The following is a 26,607-nucleotide window of genomic DNA, read 5'->3' as shown; positions in this document are numbered from 1 at the left end:
ACCAAAGACAATTACAGTTTTACATACACTTTGAATACCTGGTCAAATATTAAAATGGTTTACTTTAATCAAAAAAAAAAAAATGTAAGGTACTGCATTTTGGAGCCAGTAATTTTACTCATTTGAGACTGACTATGATAGGATCCCTAATTCAGGCATTTTTAAGGACCGTTACTCAGGGGAAAAAGTATGAAACCAATACTTTGGTGTTAAGCTTTAAATAGCTATTTAAGGCTTTGCTCAGCACTATGACTGCATTCCCATATTGTAACACTAGCAGTATGTACAAACTTATTACTTTATCTTGTACATTTGTGTGCTGACTAACAGCAAATGCATTTATGCCTCTATTTGAACCTGTACAAAATAATAGTCATAGCTTCATAATTATCATTTGTTTGACACGTACATCTTGACTTCTCCTGTAGGTCATGTGTAAATGCAAACTGTTTGATGAGGAACAGCATCTAAGCAGTGTTTAACTGATACTAAACAGGTAAGAAGTGTACATTCCTTTCACTATAGATTACTCTATTATGACATACGTTCACAGTTGTTCAACACATTTTACTTATTTTAAGGCCTTCAGCAAAGACTTTGAAATAACATCTTTAGCACAGTGGAATGTACATTTAAAAACAAAATAAACTAAATACTGTATAAAATATCACCTCAGCGATAGTTAATTGTATGGGCATATACATTATTATTTTATCAACATAAGTAATCTAATCCACTAAAGGACTACAATAACAATACATTGTATTAAAATATTACTAATGCTTTTGTGATACAAACCGTGGGCGATGATATCCAGAGAAAAAATTCAAAGATTTTATCCACCACCTTTGATTTTCATTCTTAGAAATCTGAAAGGAAGAAAAGAGTTTACCAGAAATGGAAAAATGAGTAGAATGTATCTACAATTTCACTACTCATTACTTAAAATGCTCAGCAAAGTCAAATTTTGATAAAAAGAATAATAACGAAGCACTAAGACTTTAATTTCCATTGTATATGACCAATAATAATCTAGAAAATGGTTCAATTACTATATCTCAATAACCAAAAATCCCAAAGCCTACTTTTTGAACCTGATATGTCTAGAAATAAAAGCCTAACAAAATATTTAAAAAAAATTGCAAACCTTTGGAGGAAATATACACCAATAAAACTATTTCTTGGGGGGGATGCAGGTTACCTGTACCTCACACTCCCAGAAGCAAAAGAAGGTCACACATTTCTCCTTTGTGGTGCAGAAGTTCGTTTATATCATAACTTTGCTTCCAAAATGGCACAAAGAAGGCAAGTCTAAGCATCTAACTGATTTACATATCCTACCAGCTTATTCATAAGGTATCATGGGGACAACTTCCTATTTTCGATACTAGACAATGCCGGGGTTTCCTAAAGGAGCATCTGCTAATGAAGAGTGTAGACAATGACTCCTGGGATCAGGTAAAGATCTGTCTTCCCAGGGGAAAGTTGATCCAATAACTTTTTCTGACAGGCCTAAAGGTAGCAGGACCAGGGAGGTATGCTGCCATCCTCCTCCATCACAGCCAGGGTTCCCAGATGTCCCTATTTGAGTGGGACTGTCCCGGGATCACCAGCCCGATCCTGAGTCCTGCACTACTGGGATAAAATCATGGCAAAATAGCCTCTGGTTTGCTTTTTTGACTGGCCTGTATGCCGGTATATGAGCCAATCAAAAAATCGCAAAACGGAGCTACTTCACTGCCTGAGGTTTCGCATTGAACAGAAGTAGCTCCATTTTGCAATTTTTTGATTTGCTGTTATACTGGCATACAGGCCAATCAAAAATCGGCAAACACGGAGCTACTTGTGTTTAATGTGGTTTTCACTTAGCATGAAGGACCCTTTTGTTTGGTCCCTACCTGCTGGATAAGAAATCCAGCATCCCTGACCACAGCAGACAGATGTCCATCTTAAAGGTTTCTGTGTAGAAAGAATGACAAAGACCTCATCTCATAATTTGTTTCGGAAAGTGCACCTCTGTGGAGAGACAATCTGGAAGCCATGGAGGTCATGGAAGAAGAAACCAAATTCAACAGCACACCATTGTGGTATGTCTGTTACCATCTGCTACCGCACTCACACCGAGCCAACAGAATGAGAACATTTTTGGAGCTGAGCAAAAATAAGAAGTGGAAAAAACAGTAGCAGCTGAAAGGACAATCAAGAGACAAACCTTCTTACATAATGGTATTAGGTACCATAGGTCATACAATGTAATTGCATCACTAGACCATTTAAACTTTGCCAATACCCACCCTCCTGCTGAAGCCCCCTAAGATACTAGGGTGCCACTTTCTCTATGTTGCAGAGAATGCTTTTTCTAGAAGGGGTGTAGGCACAGGGTAATAAATTTGTCTCAGCATGTTTTATCTATGTGCTGCAGAGATTAAAGTCCCTAGTTCTGTTACTAGTGGAACTAGCTGACTTGCAAAGATATAGGAGATCATGGAAAATGACATCTCTAATGTTATGGAATACAAGAGCCTACAAGAAACCTTGTAAAGGGTTAGTGCTTTGAGCCTCTCTTGATAGCGCATGGACTTTGGGCCAACAATCTTCTTGGTTAGGAACCTTTGAGGCCTTTCCAGTTATTTATTATGTCTAGAAAGTACATTCTAAAGTGTGCATTGTACTCAAATATTGGCCTAATTAGGGCTGTATAAAGAGAGTTAATAACATGTTTTGACCTGGATGATTTGCCTTTAGATATTAGTGCATATACAAGCACTTTCAGACTACTACTGCAGGTTCCAAGATATCTGACTACACATGACTATGGAGTTGGACACTTGCTACACTGTACACTGAGGGACAGAGTTGCTTAACAAATATGACAATACTACATTTTCACATTTAATTTTAGCACTTTTCCCATGAGTCACTTGTTTAAAGGGTTATTTCCATAAGAATGAAAAGCCCTTGTGGTCCATTAGCTTAAATAAAATAAAACCCAGTCATCTAAAGGTCCTGATTCCCAGTCAGGGGACCGCAGAAGAAGATGATGAAAAAGAGGGAACACAGTACTGAGCTCTGAGGCACACTATTTTGTTACCATCATACTTTACGAGGACGTGCCTGACACTTTAACTACATAGATTCTATTTTTCAGCCAGCTGGCATTCACCTCACCATGTACATTTTTAAGGCACGTAGCTTGTTTACAATGCCAGCATGAGGTACAGTGTCAAATGCTTTGGCCAGATCCAAATAAGTTGTGTGAACAGAATACCCATTGTCAACAGACTGTGTGACCTTCTCAAAGGAACAAACTAAACTGAGTAGGTAGGAACTCCTTTTGATAAAGTCAAACTTATGTGGATCTAGCCTGACGTAGTTTTTGATATCATTATTTATGAGATCAGATATGATGAGTTCCATTGCTTTGTAAATCAGATTAGTCAAGCTAATGGGGCTATACTTTCCAAGTCAGCGGTAGGGCCACCTTACATACTGGCATCACCACTGCAGTTTCCAACACTTCAGAGAAAAATCCTATCATTTAAAAAGGGGTCCCCATAAGGGGGGCATGTTTGTTGCTTTTATGTACCCAGGTAAATTATCAGGCCCCATGGAAGTAGTATTTTGGTTTTAGAGAGCACCTTCAAGACATGTTCTTTTGTGATACTGGGAGGTGTAAGGGACTGTGGAATTTCTGGAATTAAGATAGCTGTTCCATGCGTAAAGTTTATCTGCTAAAACATTTGCTATGTCTACTGGGTCTGAGTGGATGATGATGTTTTGGATAAGTTAAGAACACTGCTGGGTGTTATTTCCTAGTTTCCTAATGTAACTAAAAATGGACTTATTTAGAAGCTAATCTGAGTTCATGATTTGCCTTGCTAGCTCTGATAGTAGCTTTTAGCTCCTTACTGGTGTTCTTGATACAGTCTTTAATATGAAGGTTTGTAGATCTGTTGTATAGTTTAATTTCTCTTTTATTATAGAGTTTATTTTAGCTGGTGGACCACCAGGGTGGTTTGTTCTTAAACTTCCCATTATATTTAGGGATGTCCAGGTCAAAGCACTTACCTATTTGGGAATATAACTCCTTTGTATAAATGGCAGCTGTGTCAGTGTTGGGTATGGTGATGTTATAAGTGAATCTGGACAGCTCATTACAGAGATTGAGAAGGCTGTCCATCTGAAATCCCTGAATTTATAATAATTGAAAGAAGGGTTTTAGAGATTACAGACTTAACTATGATGGAGAAACTAGATATGTGCTGTAAGCAGTGGCTTTATTAGTTAAAGGAGTGCAGCATGCAGTGGCTTTATTACTTAAAGGAGTGGTGCAAGTAGCATCTTTATTAGTTAAAGGATTGCTGCATAGAGTGGCTTTATTAGTTAAAGGAGTGCTGCATGCAGTGGCTTTATTAGTTAAAAGAGTGCTGTGTGCAGTAGCTTTAATAGTTGTAGGAGTGCTGCCTGCAGTGGCTTTATTAGTTCTAGGAGTGCCTCATGCAGTGTGACTTTAATAGTTGTAGGAGTGCTGCATGCAGTGGCTTTATTAGTTCTAGGAGTGCCTCATGCAGTGTGACTTTAATAGTTGTAGGAGTGCTGCATGCAGTGGCTTTATTCATTATAGAAGTGCCTCATGCAGTGATTTATTAGTCATAGGAGTGCTACATACAGTGGCTTTATTAGCTAAAAGAAGTGGTGCCTGCAGTGGCTTTATTAGTTAAAGGAGCGGCGCCTGCAGTGGCTTTATTAAAGGAGCGGTGAATGCAGTGGCTTTATTAGTTAAGGATTGCTGTATATGGTGGCTTTATTTGTTAAAGGAGTGCTGCATACAGTGGCTTTATTTGTTAAAGGAATGGTACATGCAGTGGCTTTATTAGTTAAAGGATTGCTGCATACAGTGGCTTTATTAGTTAAAGAAGTCATGCATGCAGTGGTTTTATTAGTTAAAGAAGTGGTGTGTGCAGTGTCAAGTGGTGCGTGCAGTGTCTTTGTTTAGTTAAAGGAGTAGTGCGTGCAGTTGTTTTATTAGTTAAAGGGGTGCTGCATGCAATGGCTTTATTAGTTAAAGGAGTGGTGCATGCAGTGGCTTTATTAGTTAAAGGAGTGGTGCATACAGTAGCTTTATTAGTTAAGGGGTTGCTGTATATGGTGGCTTTATTTGTTAAAGGAGTGGTGCATGCAGTGTCTATTTGTTAAAGGAGTGGTGCATGCAGTGTCTTTGTTAGTTAAAGGAGTGATGCGTGCAGTTGCTTTATTAGCTAAAGGGGTGCTGCATGCAGTGGCTTTATTAGTTACAGGAGCAGTGCATGCAGTGACTTTATTAGTTAAAGGAGTGCTGCATGCAGTGGCTTTAATAGTTAAAAGAGTGGTGCATGCAGTGCCTTTATTAGTAAAAGGATTGCTGTATGCAGTTGCTTTATTGGTTAATCGAGTGGTGCATGCAGTGGCTTTATTAGTTAAAGGAGCGGTGCATGCAGTGGCTTTATTAGTTAAGGGATTGCTGTATATGGTGGCTTTATTTGTTAAAGAAGTGCTGAATGCAGTGGCTTATTAGTTAAAGGAGTGGTGCGTGCAGTTGCTTTATTAGTTAAAGGGGTACTGCATGCAGTGGCTTTATTAGTTACAGGTGCGGTGCATGCAGTGGCTTTATTAGTTAAAGGAATGGTGCATGCAGTGGCTTTATTAGTTAAAGGATTGCTGTATGCAGTTGCTTTATTGGTTAAAAGAGTGCTGCATGCAGTGGCTTTATTAGTTAAAGGAGTGCTGCATGCAGTTGCTTTACTAGTTAAAGAACTGCTGCATGCGGTGGCTTTATTAGTTAAAGGAGTGGTGCATGCAGTGGCTTTATTAGTTAAAGGAGTGGTGCATCCAATTGCTTTATTAGTTTAAAGCATGCTGCATACAGTGGCTTTATTAGTTAAAGGAGTGGTGCATGCAGTGGCTGTATTAGTTAAGGGATTGCTGTATATGGTGGCTTTATTTGTTAAAGGAGTGCTGCCTGCAGTGTCTTTATTAGTTAAAGGAGTGCTGCACACAATGGCTTTATTAGTTAAAGGAGTGGTGCATGCAGTGACTTTACTAGTTAAAGGATTGCTGCATGCAGTAGCTTTATTGGTTAAAAGAGTGCTGCATGCAGTGGCTTTATTAGTTAAAGGAGTGCTGCATGCAGTTGCTTTACTAGTTAAAGAACTGCTGCATGCGGTGGCTTTATTAGTTAAAGGAGTGGTGCATGCAGTGGCTTTATTAGTTAAAGGAGTGGTGCATGCAGTGGCTTTATTAGTTAAAGGAGTGCTACATGCAGTGGTTTTATTAGTTAAAGGATTGTTGCATAGAGTGGCTTTATTAGTTAAAGGAGTGCTGCATGCAGGGGCTTTATTAGTTAAAGGAGTCATGCTTGCAGTGGTTTTATTACTTAAAGAAGTGGTGCGTGCAGTGTCTTTTAGTGAAAGGAGTGGTGCGTGCAGTTGCTTTATTAGTTAAAGGGGTGCTGCATGCAGTGGCTTTATTAGTTACAGGAGCAGTGCATGCAGTGGCTTTATTAGTTAAAGAAGTGGTGTGTGCAGTGGCTTTATTAGTGAAATAAGTGGCGCATGCAGTGGCTCTATTAGTTAAAGGAATGCTGCATGCAGTGGCTTTATTATTTAAAGAGCGGTGCAGGCAGTGGCTTTATTAGTTAAAGGATTGCTGTATGCAGTTGCTTTATTGGTTAAACGAGTGCTGCGTGCAGTGGCTTTATTAGTTAAAGGAGCAGTGCATGCACTGGCTTTATTAGTTAAGGGATTGCTGTATATGGTGGCTTTATTTGTTAAAGTAGTGCTAAATGCAGTAGTTTTATTAAAGGAGTGGTGCATGCAGTGGCTTTATTAGTTAAAGGAATGCTAGATGCAGTGGCTTTATTAGTTTAAGGATTGCTGCATACAGTGGATTTATTAGTTAAAGGAGTGGTGCATGCAGTGGCTTTATTAGTTAAAGGAGTGCTACATGCAGTGGCTTTATTAGTTTAGTGCTGCATGCAGTGGCTTTTTTAGTTAAAGGAGTGCTGCATGCAGTGGCTTTATTATTTAAAGCAGCGGTGCATGTAGTGACTTTATTAGTTAAAGGATTGCCGTATATGGTGGCTTTATTTCTTAAAGGAGTGCTGAATGCAGTGGCTTTATTAGTTAAAGGAGTGGTGCATGCAGTGGCTTTATTAGTTAAAGGAGTGCTACATGCAGTGGCTTTATTAGTTTAAGGATTGCTGCATACATTGGCTTTATTAAAGGAGTGCTGCATGCAGTGGCTTTGTGAGTTAAAGCAGTCATGCATGCAGTGGTTTCATCAGTTAAAGATGTGGTGCATGCAGTGTCTTTTTTAGTGAAAGGAGTGGTGCGTGAAGTTGCTTTATTAGTTAAAGGGGTGCCGCATGCAGTGGATTTATTAGTTAAAGTAGCGGTGCATGCAGTGGCTTTATTAGTTAAATAAGTGGTGCGTGCAGTGGCTTTATTAGTTAAAGGAGTGGCGCATGCAGTGGCTTTATTAGTTAAAGGAGTGCTGCATGCAGTGGATTTATTAGTTAAAGGAGTGGTGCATGCAGTGTCTTTTTTAGTTAAAGGAGTGGTGCGTGAAGTTGCTTTATTAGCTAAAGGGGTGCTGCATGCAGTGGATTTATTAGTTAAAGTAGCGGTGCATGCAGTGGCTTTATTAGTTAAATAAGTGGTGCGTGCAGTGGCTTTATTAGTTAGAGGAGTGGCGCACGCAGTGGCTTTATTAGTTAAAGGAGTGCTGCATGCAGTGGAATTGTTAGTTAAAGGAGTGATGCATGCAGTAGCTTTATTAGTTAAATGACTGCTGTATGCAATTGCTTTATTGGTTAAATGAGTGCTTCATGCAGTGGCTTTATTAGTAAACAAGTGGTGCATGCAGTGGCTTTTTTAGTTAAAGGAATGCTGCATGCAGTTGCTTTACTAGTTAAAGAACTGCTGCATGCGGTGGCTTTACTAGTTAAAGGAGTGGTGCATGCAGTGGCTTTATTAGTTAAAGGAGTGGTGCATCCAATTGCTTTATTAGTTAAAAGAGTGCTGCATGCAGCAGCTTTATTAGTCAAAGCAGTGCTGCATGCAGTTGCTTTATTAGTTAAAGGAGTGCTGCATACAGTGGCTTTATTAGTTAAAGGAGCGGTCCATGTAGTGGCTTTATTAGTTAAAGGGGTGCTGCATGCAGTTGCTTTATTCGTTATAGGATTGCTGCATGCAGTGGCTTTATTAGTTAAATGAGTGCTGCATGCAGTGGCTTTACTAGTTAAAGGAGTGGGGCATGCAGTGGCTTTATTAAGACCAGGTTAAGAATATTATGGACTTTAGTTGGTTTGTGAACTATTTGTTCCAAAGATTTTCTATTTATTAAGTCTAACAATCTCTGGACATTCCCAAATTTGGAAGTATTTATTGAGGAGTAGTTGAAATTCCCCATTATGTGATAATCAAGGGACACACACGCTGCCCTGTAGTGGGTCATAACTTGAAAGTTTGTCTTGCACATGGTAAGATGAAGCTCAATGTGTTTAGTTTGTGAGTTTCTGGGAAGTTGTTTAGAGGTGATGTGATCCTTAATAAATATGGAATCACCACCACCAGTTTCCTTCAGGCCTGAATGTATGGCAGGATCAAAACCCATGTATCGAAAGAGTGCTATCCTTACACTGATATCAAGTTTCAGTAACTACACAAACATTTGTGTGTTCAAGTTGCAGGAGTGCCTCAGGATTAGGCATTTCATTATTAAGACATCTGCAGATTAGAAGAACCACCTTGATATGTCCCAATTTATGGTTAGAAATTGCTATACTGACACCCGTTAACCTGGGATGCCCTTTAGGCAGACTCTGCCTAAAAAAGCACAATGGGGCACCAAGGGCTTTAAGACAGTGTGTGGAAGCATGGAATGAGAGGTGCAAGCCATCCTTGAAGCAATAGAAACTGCCAATCATCTTGTCCCATGCTGACAGAGAATGGAGCACCCTAGAATGACACCAACTACTAAGCAAAGTGCTGAAGCCAATCATCTTTTCTTTGTATACAAGTATCATTATAGGTAGCCCATCATGAGTAAAGTACAGCTGTGTAAACTTACCATACCAATGGATGCTATAATAGACACTGTTACAGTAGCCTAAGCTATAGGGTTATATCTTTGGTAACATATGATCACTGGTCACTTTTCAAAGCATCAATGCATCTTTCATGTGCCCAAACTGTCATTCTCTCAAGCAAAGCCAAATAAAATGCAGTCTGGGCATCAAAAAGCTACAGTGCATTCCTGCCCCAAGAAGGGAAGCTAAAGCCTAAAAGGAACAAATGTTAGGAAAAAGCAAATGTATCTCCACACCTTGGCAAAATATAAAGAAACAAATGAGGAGGGTGGAGGGAGGGAATGGCTACTGCAACAGTGACCTATTAGAACATCTATGCTAAGTTTACTTATATCTCTGTACTAACTTCAACATTTACATTACTGCTGCAGTAGCTTAAGCTACATGGATAGATCACCACAGCTTACAAGACATAGGGAAAAGGAAAGAATTCAAGTATCCAGAGGCCTCTGGAGAATAGTCCTAGCAAAGCTTGTACTGGACCTGGAAGAGGAATCCAGTCTGTCGTGCTCTGTGAAAGTATGTACAGAAGACGGATTTTGGTGCCTCTAGAAAACTTCTAGAGTCCACCCTTTTCCATAAGGCCACAGATGAAGCCAAAGCACCTGTAAAATGGGATCTAACCATGTCTGCAAGTGACTTGCTACGTTGAGAATAGCAAACAGAAATACCATGAGATATTAATCTCAAAGTTTTCTGCTCTGTCACTGGCTGTCCTTTTTCCTTACCTACAAAGAAGACAAGTGGCTGATTGTCTTTCCTGAAGCATTTAGTTCTGGCCATGTAGTACGTGAGCAAAGTGGCTGATTGTCTTTCCTGAAGCATTTAGTTCTGGCCATGTAGTACGTGAGCTGCCTGTGGACATCCACAATATGCAATATTCTGCATCCTTTGTTTTTAGGTTCTGGAAAGAATACAGGAAGATTAACAGTCTGGCTTAAAAAAAAACTCTGACACCAGTTTAGTCATATAAGAAGCCTTAGTTGTCAAATAAACCTTGTCCTTATGAAAGATGAAGTAGGGCTGGTTCACCATAAGTGCTGTAACTTGGATACTCTTCTTACAGATGTCAGAGCATGAAGAAGTACAATTTCCACATTCAGAGACTCAAATCAACCTGATGAGCTTGGATCAAATGTAAGAATCATCCATTTTCAAGTACAATGTTAAGATCACAAGGTGGAGCCACCAGTTATCTAGGTGAACAGACATGTAAAATCACTTTCAAAAGCTACTTAACATAAGGACAAGTAGAAAGGTGAGTATCTACGGGCAGACGAGCAGAAATGGCTGAAAGATGAACCTGGCTAGAGGAGTAAGAAAAGACAGAGGATAATAACTTACACTAATAACCTAGAACTCGAGACAGCCAGGCTTTCAAACTTTCCTAGTTCTTAGACTAGCACCAACTAGGAAATCAATTCCATTTACACATATTAGATTTTCTAGTAGTGTTTTTTTTTGCCTCCTTTAATAACTACTGTGCATCCTCAGGAAAAAAGGTACCTAAAAGGTATCAAAACTCTATCACCCAGGAAGGCAGTTGAAGTGTATTCAGGTTGGGTTGCATCAAACGATTAGTCTTCTGTGAGTAAATCCGGTCTGTATGGAAGCTTGTCATAACTGTCCCTGGCCAATTTCAAAATTAGAACCACTGTTGCTTAAGGCAAAAGGAAGCTGCTATCCCAATCTTTGTAGGGACTCTGAGAATCTTCTGGAGGACACTTGGAATCAGTGGAAAGGGAAGAAAAGCATACAGGAACACTCCTATCAATGGGAATTAAAAGAAATTGGTTTCCAAGTCTGTTTGCAAGGAATTATGGAACAGAATTTCTTTAACTGTCTGTTTTGAAAGGAGGCAAATGGATTTATTTGAGATGGCCCCTACAGCTGGATCAATTACTAAAAGACCCTCCCCTCCCCAAATAATTTTCAATTGTACTAAGCAAATGGAGGACAGCAACAGTCAAACCCTGGACAAGGGAGGGCCATCCATTAAAATACAAGCCTACAAGTCTGACCATCATCATATGTAAAGTCATGGAACGACTTATGGAATTAATCAACAAGTACATTGGAAACACCTAAGGCAGGTCACAATTATTTAACCTAGTGAACTTTTTCAAAAGAGTCACCAAAGCAATAGGTGAAGGCAAGATGGTACATCCTGCTTACCTAAGACCTGGCCAACGCTTTTGACACAATACCTCACTCAAGCATTGTTGGAAAGCTTACTAAAATAGGAATAAACTTGTATGTCACCCACTGGATTACCAACTGTCTCAAAGAAAGTAAATAGGAAGTCAAAATAGGGGAAACTAATTACACAAAAAGACCAGTCACTAGTGGAGTCCAACAGGGCTCAGTGTTAGGATAACTCCAATTTGGCATCTATTTCTCAGAAATCCAAGCAAATATCATGGGTCACTGATTGACCAATTTTGCAGACCACTGCAAGATGGGACCAATCAGTGAATTCCCAACATACTCAGATGTTCTCCAAGGAGGCTTGTCCAAAACAAATAATAGGTGCCAGAGTCATGGATTAAAGCAAATACCAAACAGTGCATTACTGTGTCCTTTCAGAAACCAATTGCCCCATGAAACTACTACACTGACAACACACTTCTAAGAGTCAGTCCAATATTTAAAAAATTTGGGAACATACACAGTGACCCAGAATTCAACAAATCTGTCTACTGTTGTGAAGAAGTATTTCTATATTGCTCAGTTTATAAGCAAAGGAACAGCATCTCAATCCACAGATGTCACTGCCCCACTGTACTCAACCCTCATCAGGTCCTTCAAGAAGTACAACACCCTTTTTAGTATGTACCTGTACTAACATATGTAACAATTACAGGACCACAGAGGTTCCTCACAAAGAGAATATGGGGACCAAACCACATGACATACACAAACTACCTCAAAGCTCTACTGCTATACTCAGTCTCTTATAGACTATTAAAAGGTGTTCTGTGCCTGGCTAACAAGGTATCCTCTGACCCAGTACTAATGGACCTACTGCACATCTGCAAGTCAAATAGTATCAGAAATATCTGATCTAGAGACATGAACTACCACATAAGCAGAATGGTTTGAAGGAATATGTATATAACCTAGAGGATACCACTACTCTGGAAAAGACTTCCCATCTCCATAAAAGAAAGCTCATTACTGTTCCTATTCAAACATAACTTAGATCAACAGATAGGAATAAGGAAATTTACCTGATGACTGACTACGGTCCTACTAAAGGACACAGACAGTGGTAAATGCCCTATCATACAGCAGGATCTTCCTTTCAATACTCAACAGTATGACCCCAAAAACATTCATTCACAAATAAAAAGTATAGGAATGAAAATCATGGTGAGGATATTTTGAACATCTAATGGGATAACACAGCTTGGCTTAAAATGGCCCTTCAAGGTAGACAGTCTAGGATTCACCTATGAATATATGTGAGGGCTTGTCTTGGTCCTTCTCAGCTTGTGAGTCAACATTTTTTTGATATTTATATGCTTTTGTGATGTATAATGTTTGCAACTAAAGTACTGTCAATGTTTGTTTTTCATTTATATAAATGTAAGATTGCTTATGTGATAATTTAATAAAGATGTTTACTGAAAAAAAAAAACTAAAAGAAGAGAAAACAGGGATATCTGGTTTGTAGGATGCGGAGGAATTCCCTGAAAAGGAAGAAGGGATTCTCACTGCCATCTGCAACCCTGCTGGATAAGACCTTGAATCCACTTGTCTGGGATAATCTGATGCCACTGTGGAAGACTGAAGCCTAGATTTAGTGAGGGATTTCAAGGACTGCCAAGGTGGGAAGGTGAAGATAAGAGACCTATAGTCATTCAAACTTTCTGAATTGTCCTTATTTCTGTAAGGCTCCCTTTATTTATTTATTTTTTTTTTATTTAAGCCTCCTTACCATTGCTTTTTGAAAATTCTGCTTGTTGCAACTTTGCTGAAATTTCTTCTTCTGTTTTCTGGAAAAGAAGATTTTGCTGAACTTAGAAAAGGAGGGCTGGAAAATCTGAGACACCCCCTGAATCAATTTCCTGCTCTTATCAATCTTTTCAAGGATTCAACAGTACAGTGTCCAAATAACACATCTTTTCTAGTTGAGAATTCAAAATCTCAGTTGTAATATCTTCTGGAAAAATTTGAGAATGTAACCAAGTAAATCTTCTCATAACTGAACCCAACAGCAGCTATAGAAACAGCATCAGTGGACCCATGGGAGTACATTAAAGAGTGGGTACCTTTGGAAACAGATTGTCATAGGGAACTATCATTTTGACAATATACCCCTATGAGTAGAACCAATAGTTAGGCATTTGGGAATTTATGCAGACAGTAAATGTTGCAATGAAGTCCTATACTGTGTTGCTTAAAAGTGAAAAGATAGCTTCTAGGTCCAGAGATGTCATTGTCTTACTTTATTCAGTCCTCATTAGGCCCATCATTGAGAATAATTCCCCCTTTGGTATGTACCTCTACAGACATTTGCAACAACTAGAGTGATCACAGAGTTTTCTTACAAAAAGAATACTGGCCCCAAAGCACATGTCATATTTGGACCACCTCAAAACCCTGTGACTATATGTGGACTCATACAAACTATCAAGAGGTAACGTATGCCTAGCTTATAAGACATCCTCAGACACAGTCCTTATGGACCTATTCCATACTTGCAAGTCTCATGGTACTAGGAATACCCTTGTCCAGGGACCTAAGCAACATAAACAGAGTGGTTTGGAGGGACAAGTACACATCTCAGAGGATACCACTACTCTGGAACAAACTTCCAATCCATATAAAACAAAGCTCATCCATGTCCCTATTCAAACTTAATTTAGACCAATGTATGGGAAATATGACATTTATCCCAGAACTGACCCATATCCTCCTAATGGACAGAGGCAGTGCTTAAATACCCAACCTTACAATAAGGTACCCTAATGCACTGAATTTGTGACCCTAACAATTAATCCTTTACAAATAAAAATGATTTAAATAAAATGATAGCACGGACAGTTAAATACCAATACTACAACATAGCTAGGTGACAGATGGGCAACATGGCAAGCCTTAAAATATTCCATCAGGGTGTTAGCCTAGTATTCTCCTATGAACTTAAGAAGTAGACACAATTAAGGAATTTAAAGCAGTTTTAATCCTAGAAGAAAGGAGGTTACCAGTTAATTTTTCTCCTGTCTCAAAAGAAGCCAGTAAAAAGAAAATAACCGGGAGCCTTGCAGTTCAAAATTCTGATAGCTGAAGTTGCACAAGAATAAATCTTTTTCCCAAATCCATCAATAGCTTTCCCAATCTTTGTCAGAGGGGTTGCTTTTAGCATTCAGAATATGTTTAGCAGTAACAGACTTACATAACAATATCATTGCATGATCTGATTTGGGATTAGAGAAGAAGAATGTATGTGTCTGAGGCACTTTGTATAGTCTGTCAGATTTTTTGGGGGCAGGGGGCTGACTGACTGGTATACTGTAAGCTGTTAAGAAAACATCCTCTACGGCAGACAACACAGGAGGAACAAATACAGATTGAGGGAACTCCATTTGGAGCAAATCATAATACTTTTGTTGAGACACAGTCAGTTTGTTAATATCAGAACAAGATAAAACTTCTAGAGGGCAGTTTAAAGAAACACCTTCCTCAGGATCAGAATCTTCAGCTTAAGAAGAATTAACTGAATAATCATCCCCCCACCTGACTGTAAATTATTGTCAGACTGAGGGGGAAATCTTTCTTTTCTTTTTTAGAAGGAAATGAGGAACCAGGATGCAAAACATTAAAACAGAGTACTCCCTTGGCAAATCCCTGCAAATCTTACCTGTCCATGTTAAGGAAACAGGAGACGCAGTCTTACATTTCAGCTTTTTCCTCTTAGGAGTTTCCCTGCAAAGAGGACCAACCCAGGAATCAGGCAACTTATCCTAGACAAGTGACTTCATCTGTTCTTTCCCTCAAGCCTGAAAGGAGTGGTACTCCCTTGCCTGGTGAGACAAACTTCCAGACTTCCAGACACAGAGGACATGTCAATCTCCTGGTCCTTAGTGGCTTCCAAAGGAGCTGCATCAGAGGGTCGAACAATAAAAGATGGATGGTCTGAGGAACCAGTATTGGTCACAGCAGAGTCACCCACTACAGAATGAGGTAGTGATAGAAACCAGTTGGACACCCAGACTCCCCAAAATTTTCTTTTTCTTTAGGAGAGGAGAAGACAGCAGAGACCGACAACTGCTCGATGTTCAAGTTTGGAAGGAGATCTCTCAAGCCTTTTGACAGGAAAAATTAAGGTTCTGAGGTAAGATTTTTTTCTTCCACTCACAAAAAGCACCAAATATTGCCACCACATACTAACGCTGTTTTTACAGTGTGCCACACAACCACAGTATAAGTAAACATCCCTTCAGAAACATGACAGTTCCAAAAAAAAATATAGTATAAAAATGTTTTGCACAAAAAACATATTTTTTCCACAGAAATATATTTATTTAATGATTGATATTTGTTTATCAGGAAAGTCTAACTGGGCACTAGTACCAAATTTCAGTGGAGGCCTAGGGAGAAAAGTTCCAAAGATATACTTACAAAGAGGCATAATATATATATATATATATATATATATATATATATATATATATACACACAGGCACATATATTAGGCAACAGTTATACCATGAAGTATAAAATAATACTAAAGTCAGAGTAAAGTTTTTTTTAAATGTTATTTAAGGTTTTTCAAAATAGGATGTATTTTATTGCATATTACTGTGCAGTAATTATATCAAAGCACAGTAATGAAGCTGGAGACTCATGGTCTGTGGAGGCTCTGACAAGAAGTGCAATTACAGATTTTCAGTGGGGCATACAGTATATTAAACAAAGCCATAAAAAGTAGAGTCATGCAAGTTGCACTTACTCATAACAGTGGATGTTTGAATTTCTTACTGCTGCAGTACCCTACGGGCTATGTCTTGCCCAACACGCAAGAACCAGCCAGCTTTCAAAAGCTCCTCCTTCAGAACCACACTGACTGCTGATTGGGCCAGGCATGAAGAGGGAAAATCAGTAGTCAGAATGGAAAATCTTTAGGACTTTCTTGTCTACTAGATAAGAAGCAGTGTGGTCATCCTTACCTAACTTAAAAGAATATTTCAATACATCTCTGGGGGATGGTGGGTGGGTGAGGCTACTGCAGCAGTAAGGAATTCAAACATCAGCTATTATGGGCAAAGGTAACAGATACATGTTGAGTCACTGAAGGTAGTTTCAGAAAATGTAAACAAATCTAAAGCAGTTCGCCAAAACCAACTTTAGTGAACATTAAAAGAATTTTGTTTGTAAAGGGGTAAGTACCCCCTGCAACTCCCACATGGGTGCCCCCCAATTACTTATATATATATATATATATATATATATATATATATACACCAACTCCAAGGTCGCTCAACAGTGGAGAAAAAGGCAAACTACTTCTGATTTTTGTGCTTACCGAAACTATCTTTGGGGACTCTACATGTTCCCAGTTAACTTACACAACTGTATAATCTTCACTGTTTCCACTGCTACAGTAGCCTACGGGAAGATTACCATAGCTTACGCAACCAGTGAGGATAAAAACAATGGCTCCAGGAGCCCCTGGATAATGGTCCTAGCAAAGCCAGTCCTGGATCTAAACAAAGAATCTAGTATGTAATTCCTTGTAAAGTATATACAGAGGATGACATGGCTATCCCTAGTAAGCATCTTGAGTCCCCTTTTTTCCAATATGTCATCAAAGAAGGCAAGACACAGAAAGCATGCTTAAAACTGCCTTGAAATGGTTTATAATGGTGGGAATAACATAAGGCAAAAAACAGGAGCAACCATCTAGTAATTATTTGTTTGACACATGTTCTCCTTTCTTAGTCCCAGTATAAGAAATACATAGCTGGCAGTCTTTTCTAAGGGTTCAGGCACCTAAGCAGTGAGATATTTCCCGTGGTACATTTGGCTGGGTACACATGGCTGAAGTGATAATGTTGTTAATTTCCAATGGGCAAAGAGAAGAATGTGATGCAGTGCCCAGAATTTCAATAACCAAATGCACAGGGGAAAATAATGCTATGTCCCCCAAGGCAACATGAGACAGCAGGCAGTATGGCAGGCATCCTCAGCAGGCTGGTCAGGGTCCATGCCAGTGGCAGTTACAAATGCAGTGCACAATGGGCAATGCCTTTATAATCTGTGTGTGTGTGTGGGGGGGGACCACTACCCCACTCACAGTGTGTAGGGAACATTACCTAAAATGCATGCTGGAGCATAAATGTGGCAGCAGTAGCATGCAAGATTTCCTCCACGTTGCAGTTATATAATCATGTACTGTACACTGAGCACAGCCCTCATTACTTCTTCTGCATCCATGCGCATGTTTAATAAAGCTGTGGGTATGGCACCGTGTGCTTTTCTTTGCACACAGGGAATTCACAACAGTCATATTTCTCTGCAGCTGAATGTCACTTTAGACATGTATCCCTAACCAGCTGTACCACAGGGAAGCATCTTGCTGCCTATGCACCCAAACCCCTTTTCTAAAGGACTTGGTTCTGTCAAGACAGTACCCAAGCTGCTAATGCATGCCCAGAGTACGAGAAATCTTTTTTCCATAGTTCTAAGACCTAGGATAGATGACTAGAAGACTAGGTGATTGATAACTTGATTCCAAGAATACTGAAATAACTTTAGGCATGAGTGAGGGATTTGTTTACAAACAAGCTAGGGTTTACCCACCCAAAGAGGTTGCAACTAAGATAATGATCATGCAGGTGTAACAGTTTTCTATGTAATGAACCTTATAAATGCCTGATGTGCATGTTCAAATGGAGATGAGGTTAACTTTTTCAGCACCTAGATAAGATCCCAGAAAATAGCAACCTGTTTGTGAGGTGATAGGAAGTGAAACACTCCTTTCAGAAATATGTTTTGCTAAGATAACACTAAATAAAAGTAGGATCCATGGGCAAACATAATGAAATGGCTGCAGGATGTATAATAATAAAGTAGTAGAAAGGCCAGAGTCTAGTAACTTACATAATACAGTAGTTGAGCACCAGATGTACAATTCCAGATAGGGCACTGGTAATTTGGTATGCAACAACTAGAAAATTCTTCCACCTGTCAATATAAAACTTTCTAGTACATGATGTCTTGTCTCCTTTAGTATCTGCTGCATGTCCTAAAAAATAAATAAATAAATAAATAAAAATAAACGGTACCTACAAGATGTCAGAATCCATGCAGATAATTTAAAATGTATTAGACTGGGTCTGTCTTGTGTGAGAAGATGCAGATAGTTAAGAAACTTGTGTAATTCCCATTGGTCAATCCCATAAAAGGGAGAAAGAATATTGCCTAGGCCAAAAGAGATTCACCACAAAAATATTTTTTTTGAGAGCCCTTCTGAATATTCACAAAAACCCTGGATATCAGTGCACGGGTTGGAGTGTTTAAAGAAAATTCCATTGTAAGGGAATAAAAATGTTATGTATGGTCTATTTTAAAAGGAGGCTAACAGAACCGTTTGAGGTGTTCCCCTGAACCAGATCAATAACTGAAACAGCCTCTGATTCAAACTATATTCATGAGGATTTGCCCTGGTCCTGTTCAGTTTGTCTGCCACTGTGTTTTTTGAAGGAAAACAATGGGCTTAGAGGGTTAAAGAACACTGAACAGATAACAGCCAAGCAAACAAAACAGTCTGTATAGCAGTTAAAACCTTCTGCCATCTAGCTATTTGACAAACCACATCACTGTGGTGGTGTAAAACTAACTGAAATGTAAATGGTTTGGGCTGCCTGAATAACGTACAGGCCTTGCAACTTTATTGTAATAGGACCTGTCCCCCAAGGAAATTCTGAGGTGACTTTAGATGCAGAATGACTTGGAGGTTGAGAAGAACAAATAGACTCAAAATTGGTTAGATTTACAGTCTCTACCAGAACAGTTTTGATTTCACAAAGTCCAAGATAGATATCTGAAAATCTAAAGAATGCAATTATAAATAGACTTGATACAGATAACTGTGCAACCCAGATAAATAAGTTCATGGATATTTTAGGTCCCATGTTACTGTAAAACTTGGGGAATAAAAGGCAACAGACTCTGAAGGATCAATATCCTGAATACTGGAACTTCCATAAAATTAAAACAGTAGGAAGATGTATAACTGTACTCTAGGAAGGCTCTTGTCTGGTGTCAGAACTGGAATAGAAGTCTTTGCCCACTGAAAAAAATGGCACAGTTTCTTTGACTCCTAGGGAAATCAAAGCTGAATTTAGATGACATCTTACCTGAAAAACTCTTGATATCATACCTAAGAAGGCCTTGTCAAAGAGAAACAGAAGAAGGGGTTCTAGAAAGAGCCTCTGCACAATTACACAAAACTTTAAGGCATGTTTAGTGACTAGTGACATGCAAAAATATGTTTGCAATTCTTTCCCTCTGTGTCCAAAGGGTAAGGCTTGGATGGTAACAAAAGCCTGTTAACTATCTGCATTTAAAGGGATTGTAGATTTATACAGGTGGTATAATATGCCTCTTTCAAGGCTGGCAGTGAAGGAAAAAAATGACATAAATCCACTTTTAACATGTATTAAAACATTTCTTTGATATAGTGGGAACACATAATAGCTCCCAAATGACACCTTAGTCACCCTTGCAATAACTCAAGAAAAGAAATCACCTTCAAGGAGGTTGTGAGGAGCAGTTTTCCTCTCCATGAGAACTGAACTCAAGAATCTGTATGATACCAAATGCTGTCTCTGTCTACTGGTTATGAACCAGGATTGAATGTAACAGCTACTTAGCTAAGGTAATAAAAAAAAAAGCTATGTTCTTACAATAACGTTCCATCTGAGTTGTTGCTTCATTTGTCTTCAACCTGTGGGTCTTGGATCTGACTTTGAATCTGACTCGGCTGTATACTCCAGCCTTGCAGCCGAAAACTGAGCTCTTCCTATCCTACCCACAATGCTCCACTCTTCTTCAACTCCTCAGATCGAGTTTGCAGCTAAAAATAAAACATTGCCTAAACACAACCAAGCATTAGCCACACTATACAGCAGAATAAATCAGGGGCTCGAGTGATACAGTAGTGAAAGAGACCTGAGTGTACCTCTGCCAAGTCCTCCCAGGACCTAAGGGGGAAGGAATGGGGGAAAGGTTGAAAACAAATGAAGCAACAACTCAGATGGAACGTTATGGTAAGAATATAACTTTTTATCTGAAGTTGTTGTCTTCATTTGGTCTTCAACCTGTAGGACAGAGACCCTAGCTACATAATCCCTGGATGACCCTCATGGAAAAATATTCCGGAGCATGGCAGAGGCAAAGGAGGCCCTGCTCCTGGAACAGAAATCCAATATTTAATGGGAAATGAAGGTGTGAGAGGAAGACCAAGTAGCTGCTGAACAAATGTCACTGATAGGAACTCTGGATTGGGTGACAGGATCCGTCACATAATGCACACACTCAGGTCATTCCACAACAAGTACAAACATGACTCTGTCATTCTCCATGTTGGTTTGAATGACCTGAGATGTACCTCTCTGGACTACATGAAAAGAGACATGGAGGAGCTCTCTGATCTTGTAGCCTAGGCAGGTATGACCCTATCCCTGAGTAGCATCCTGCCATCACCCAGAATGATACCACAGTGCAAGGACAAAATGATTGACTTCAACAATTGGCTAAGCTTCTGTTGTCATTCTAAAGGGATCTAGTATCTGTCTGCCTGGGATGACATGATCGCCAACCACGATGCTTTACCAGGGAAGGCCTACACCTGTCTCCCTTGGGATTCTGGATACTGGCTAAGGCTCTTGCCACGCCTATAGTGCCTTTTTTAGGCAAGGCTCAAATGACAAATTCACCACCGTAACAGGGGTAAGCAAGCAAAATCTGAGAGTAATGCTACTCAATGCTAGAAGTCTAAACCTCAAAATGCCCTCACTTGAGGCACTCCTTAAAATGGAGAACATCGACATCTGTGCAGTGACAGAGACCTGGTTCAAGGCTCCTGAGAGCAACCCTGCATTACCAGGCTATAATTCATACCACACTTTTCGGCCACCTAATCTGGACCGAAACACTAAAGGCAGAGGCGTGTCCATATTCATTAAGGATATCCATACCTCCAGGCTAGTTGCTCAGCATAATGCATCCGAGATTATCCAAGTGCAACTATCTCTGGGCAAGACCGGAATCCAAATTGTAGCTTTCTACAGATCCCCCACCATGCCCCAGGATTCCCACTCCTCATTTCTTGATACACTGGAAAATATTTGGGTACAACCTAACACCCTAGTAATGGGCGAGTTCAACTACCCCACCATTAACTGGGAAAACTACTCATGTACCAACTCTTTTGCTCAACGTTTTCTGGAATTCATAAATTCCAATGCCTTGGATCAACTTATCCACACCCCCACCAGGGGCAGCAATATCCCAGACGTGGTCATTACCAACATGGGCGACCAGTGTTCCACACCAGAGGTCAGTTCCTCGTTGCTCAGATCCGACCACAAGCTAATCACCCTAGACATCCACATCTTGTCCCCACCCCCATTAGGGAAACCACCGTAAAAAATTTCTCCAAAGCCAACTTCAAACTTCTTAAGACAGAAGTAGCAAACTTCACAACATCAATGCAGACAGACAATAGAGATATGACTGCTGAATCCTACAGAAATGCACTTTATAAGCACTTACACGAGTGCATGAATCGTGCTATCCCTAACAGAACCAAGATGCTATCCTCCAAAAAAAGGAAGCCAATCGGGTGGTCCCCTGCCATAAACAAACTCTACAACAGAAGAAAGAAACTGCTGCAAAAAAGAATAAAATCTCATGATTGGAGGAACTCCCTGGTCAGCCTCAGTAAGAAGCTGAGATCCATTATAAAATCCTTCAAAGCTAGTTACGAAAACAAAATCACCACTGCTTCTAAAGACAACCACAAAGCATTCTATAGTTATGTCAAGAATCTCAATGGCAAAACTCAGATCTGCTCTGAGTTGCAGCACAATGGCACTAAATATACAGAACCAACTGATACTGCCAACATCCTAGCAGATAGGTTCAGTGCTAATTTTACCCCCCCCTCACCCCCTAAAGGGCCCATTTCTATTCCAGAAAAATGCAAAGTTCCTGTAATTACGGCTGCACAGGTAAAAACCACACTCTCCAAAGCCAAGAACACAGCATCCATGGGACCTGACAACATCCCAGGCTGCATTTTACATGAACTACAGAATGAACTGGCAACCCACCTAAGTACCATTTTTAATCATAGCCTCACCTCAGGCTTTGTACCCACTGAATGGCACACAGCGACAGTTATCCTACTCCACAAATGGGGATCCACCACAGACCCCGAGAACTACCGCCCCATTAGCCTGACGAACCTGGTCTGCAAGGCCAAGGAACGTATCATCATGGAACTTATAAACAAAGACACTGGTAATCTCCAAACTCTGGACCCCACACAGTTTGGGTTTGTAAAAGGCAGATCATGTCTCTTAAACCTGATAGACTTCTTTGAAGCAGTCACCAAAGCCATAGATGAGGGTAAGGTGGTTCACACAGCCTATCTAGATCTCCCCCAAGGCTTTCGGCACCATCCCCCACTCTGGAATTATAGATAAACTCACTAAACTAGGTATAAATCCCTATATCACAAGATGGGCTGCCAACTGGCTCACTTATAGAACCCACACTGTGAAAGTAGCAGACTCCAAATCCGACTTCAGACCAGTGACAATTGGAGTAACACAGGGTTCAGTCCTGGGTCCTCTCCTGTTTGGTATCTACTTCTCTGAAGTACAGGCTAACACAGAAGGTCTTTGGCTGATGAAGTTCACAGATGACTGCAAACTAGGAGCCATAATCGAAACTCCTAATGATGTGGACATCTTACAAAAGGGTCTCACTGAGACAGATGCCTGGTGTCAAAGCCATGGCCTCAAGCTCAATGCCAAATGGGGCATTGTCATCCCTTTTGGCAAAAACTCTGTACCCATGAACAACCACACAGGTGGTAGTCTACTGTTAGAAAAATGTGAATTTGAATATATGAGAAACGCTAGTTTAAAAGCAAAGTAGTATATAATGCATTTTATTCTATTAATCATATAGTAGAGAGGATTAATTCATGTTTAAATGTAAAGTAGTTTTGAAACTGCAGTGTGGCTTGAAGCAAGCTGACCTTTGACCCTGGCAGATGCTAGCTTAGCAAGTTTTAATGTTTATGCTTTTCACAAGTGATTATCTGCTGGGTCAGGAAATTAAATGTGTGAAATAATGAAATCTTCTGCTCTTTCCTGCTGGGATGATTTGGCCTTGTATATGTATTACTGAGATAGCACGCAGCTGGTGAGAAAGTGTAACAGAGAACAAAGATGTGTATTAAAAGACTGAATCTGCTATTGTATTTGAATTGATATGAAACCTTGAAGAAGTAACTTTACAGAAAGACATTATGTCTGACCAGGTGGATAGCAAGGCCATATTGTTACCAGAGGAAAACTTTTTTAAAATATACAGCATCAGCAGTTATTATGAATAGAAGACTGTAAGCTAAAGTGATGTAGATGCCCTGTGACATACCACGTCAGTAAGGTGGGCACAGCTTGAAATGTTAAACCTATATAAAATTGTGTGCTTCCTGTTTCATGTTAGACAAAATTCTGTACTTGTACGTTTTTTGCCTCCTGGTGTACACTAGTAAACTTTTGAATCTGAACCTCCTGTGTATTGAATTCTTGATTTTATTTAACAGTTTGGTCCTTCTTAGCCTGAATTCCCTCGGACAGCTGCAGATCAGAGTCTACCGGTGGTCGAATACTGCGCAGGAGAAGTTACCGAAACGGTTCTTCTTGGGTGAAAAGACCTCCGACTGAATTGTCGTTTAAAGAGGCTGGCCACTTTCTGATCTGTGGCCGAAGAGCGGATATTGGACGATTCAATACCGGAGGCTGAGGTAGGAAGAATTTGCCTTTTTTCTGTTTTAGATCAGGGACTAGGTTACAGTATATTATTGTCAAGATTTGTTTTGCAGATCAGGGACAAAAGAAAGTACTGTATATTTGGTCATAGATCAGGGTAACAGAATAAGGTAGGCAGTTATTCTAGATAAACTGTGAACAGGAACTGAGAATTTGACATCACGTGATAAAAAAGGGTTACGTAACATTTTCTTTACTATGGGAAATCAGTGCACTAAAACATCGCGAGATCCGCCCCTAACCGAAGACGCAAAATACATGCAATCACAACGTTCCGATAACGTTAGATATTATACGAAATGGGTTAACAAGTATGAATTTGATGGTAAACTAGATAAAACTTCACTAGTTAAACTCCTTAAGCAGCTTAAATCTGATGCGGGAGGTCAGGCAAAAAAGCAACGCCAATTAGGCATTCCTCAGGCACACAGGTGGATTGAGGAAGCAAATCGTAGAGAACAGAAGCTGAAAAATTCAAAAACACTGTTTTTAGACAAAGAAGATAATAACTTGGTAATAGCGACAGCTCCTCCTCCTCCTCCCTTGCCCCCTCCTTTACCCTTTTCAGGATATGAAGCGAGTGGACAGGCTGGTCCGCCTCCGCGTTATCCTGAAGTTTCAGCAAGACCACAACCATTTGTTAGAGATCCTATTGAAACTAGGTCCCGAACATGTAAAACACATAGGGACACAGAATCATATCAAATAGAGAGAAACCTACAGGATGAGAGTGAGGAAGAAATATGCCCACTTATAGAAGTTCCAAATCCTCAGGCAGGACAGGAAGGGCAAAACCCAATACTCTTAGTATATAGACCATGGACACCGGAAGATATCCGGAAGGCTACTGAGGGAATTCCCCATCCGAAAGTTAATTTTACGAAATTTTTAGAAGATTTACAAGGCATGAGGTTAAGTTACCACTTGAATGGGGAAGAAGTGATTTGTGGCGTCTGGAATCCTCGTAATGCAGAGCTTAAACCACTCCCACATAGTGACGCAGAGTTAGACAACAGAGTGAAAGGTCTAACAGACCGAATCTCTGAGAAATGGAAACCTAGAGCAGACTGGACTTGCATTAATCAATGCATACAACAGGAAAATGAAACAATAGATGGGTACTATGCTAGATTATTAGAATGTTTTAATAATCATAGCGGTATGTCGGTTCCTGAGAACCAAACAAATGATTCCCCGTATGAACAACAATTGAAAACTGCATTTTTGAAAGGTTGCATTGCACCTATTAGTAGCTTCATCACGAAGCATATGATAGACCATCGAACAGGGAGGCTACAAGCCTTACTTGAATACGCTAGACATGCTGAAAGACATTTTAATAGTAAAAAGAAAAAGAAGGCGCAGGTCTTCACTGCTGAAGACGGAGCTGAAGTATTTGTGTTACAGTCAGGTAAAAAGGGCAAGAAGAATGCCCAGGGAAACAATCAGTCTGACAAACGATTAGAAGATTTTGAAGAGAGAAAAAAGAGAGGTGAATGCTTCAAGTGCGGGAAAAAGGGACATCTAGCAAGGGATTGTAAGCAAAACAAAAAGGTAGTTACAGAAGATAAGGGAGATGAGGACTGACTATATGATAGTGAAGATAGATCATGTGAAAGTCAGAAATCATCAGGAAAAGTTAATAAACAGAAAACAAATGTAAATGTGATAGAAGTAGTAGAGGAAGTGCAAGTAGATATGGAGGATGAAGAAAGTGAAATTTTAGACTTAGCATTATTGAGCTTAGAGCTCTACTTAGCAGATACGAAACCGGAAGTTACACTTCTGGTGGAGGGAAGGAAATCAAATTTCTGTGTGACTCAGGAGCGTCACGGACTTTGATACACCCCTCCAAGTTACCAGAACATTCCGAATCACCTGATTATATACTAGTGAAAGCAGCAAACGGACAGCTATACAGGGAACCACTTTCCCATGATATAGCAATAACTGACCCTGTTTCAGGTATGACCCAGAGAAATAAAATTGTTGTTTCTGCAAAGTGTCCAGTAAACCTATTGGGCAGGGACCTTATGCAGATATTTGGCATAGCAGTAGTTCCAACTGTACAAGGTATGGAGGCACAGAGACAAATGGATACCTTTATAGTGCGATTGGAGGGCGAAACCTTTTACTGGTACAGCCAGGACCTAGTCACGACTGGTCCAGGGGCAGTAACCGAGGAACTGATGAACATAGCCATCAGTAAAGGCCCCTCCCTTGACACTGATCGACAGCATTTGTTACACTGTACTCTATACTACTGTACTACACCAGGACCTGATAGAGAGTATGAGCAAGAATTGTTCAGAAATCGTGCAACTAGACTAGTATTGCATACTTTGTACTGGGATACTGAGGGGAACAGTGTAGTTAGCTGTTCATTACCTCAAGAATTCC

General features: G+C 39.9%; 1 protein-coding gene across 1 annotated transcript in view; it reads right to left on the bottom strand.

Annotated features, from left to right (window-relative positions):
• LY75 (lymphocyte antigen 75) overlaps positions 1–26,607 on the bottom strand; it is a 3,856,564-nt gene that overhangs the window by 1,579,497 nt on the left and 2,250,460 nt on the right. The window contains exon 19 of the mRNA XM_044074746.1: positions 799–869. Coding sequence (XP_043930681.1) covers positions 799–869 — 71 coding nt within the window. The remainder of the gene's footprint in view (positions 1–798; positions 870–26,607) is intronic.

Source organism: Protopterus annectens, chromosome 6.part0 (genome assembly GCF_019279795.1).
Source record: "Protopterus annectens isolate FY-2018-M chromosome 6.part0, PAN1.0, whole genome shotgun sequence".
Taxonomy (NCBI): Eukaryota; Metazoa; Chordata; order Ceratodontiformes; family Protopteridae; genus Protopterus; species Protopterus annectens.
The sequence above is the reverse complement of the archived record's forward strand: the minus strand, read 5'-3'. Positions and strand labels throughout refer to the sequence as shown.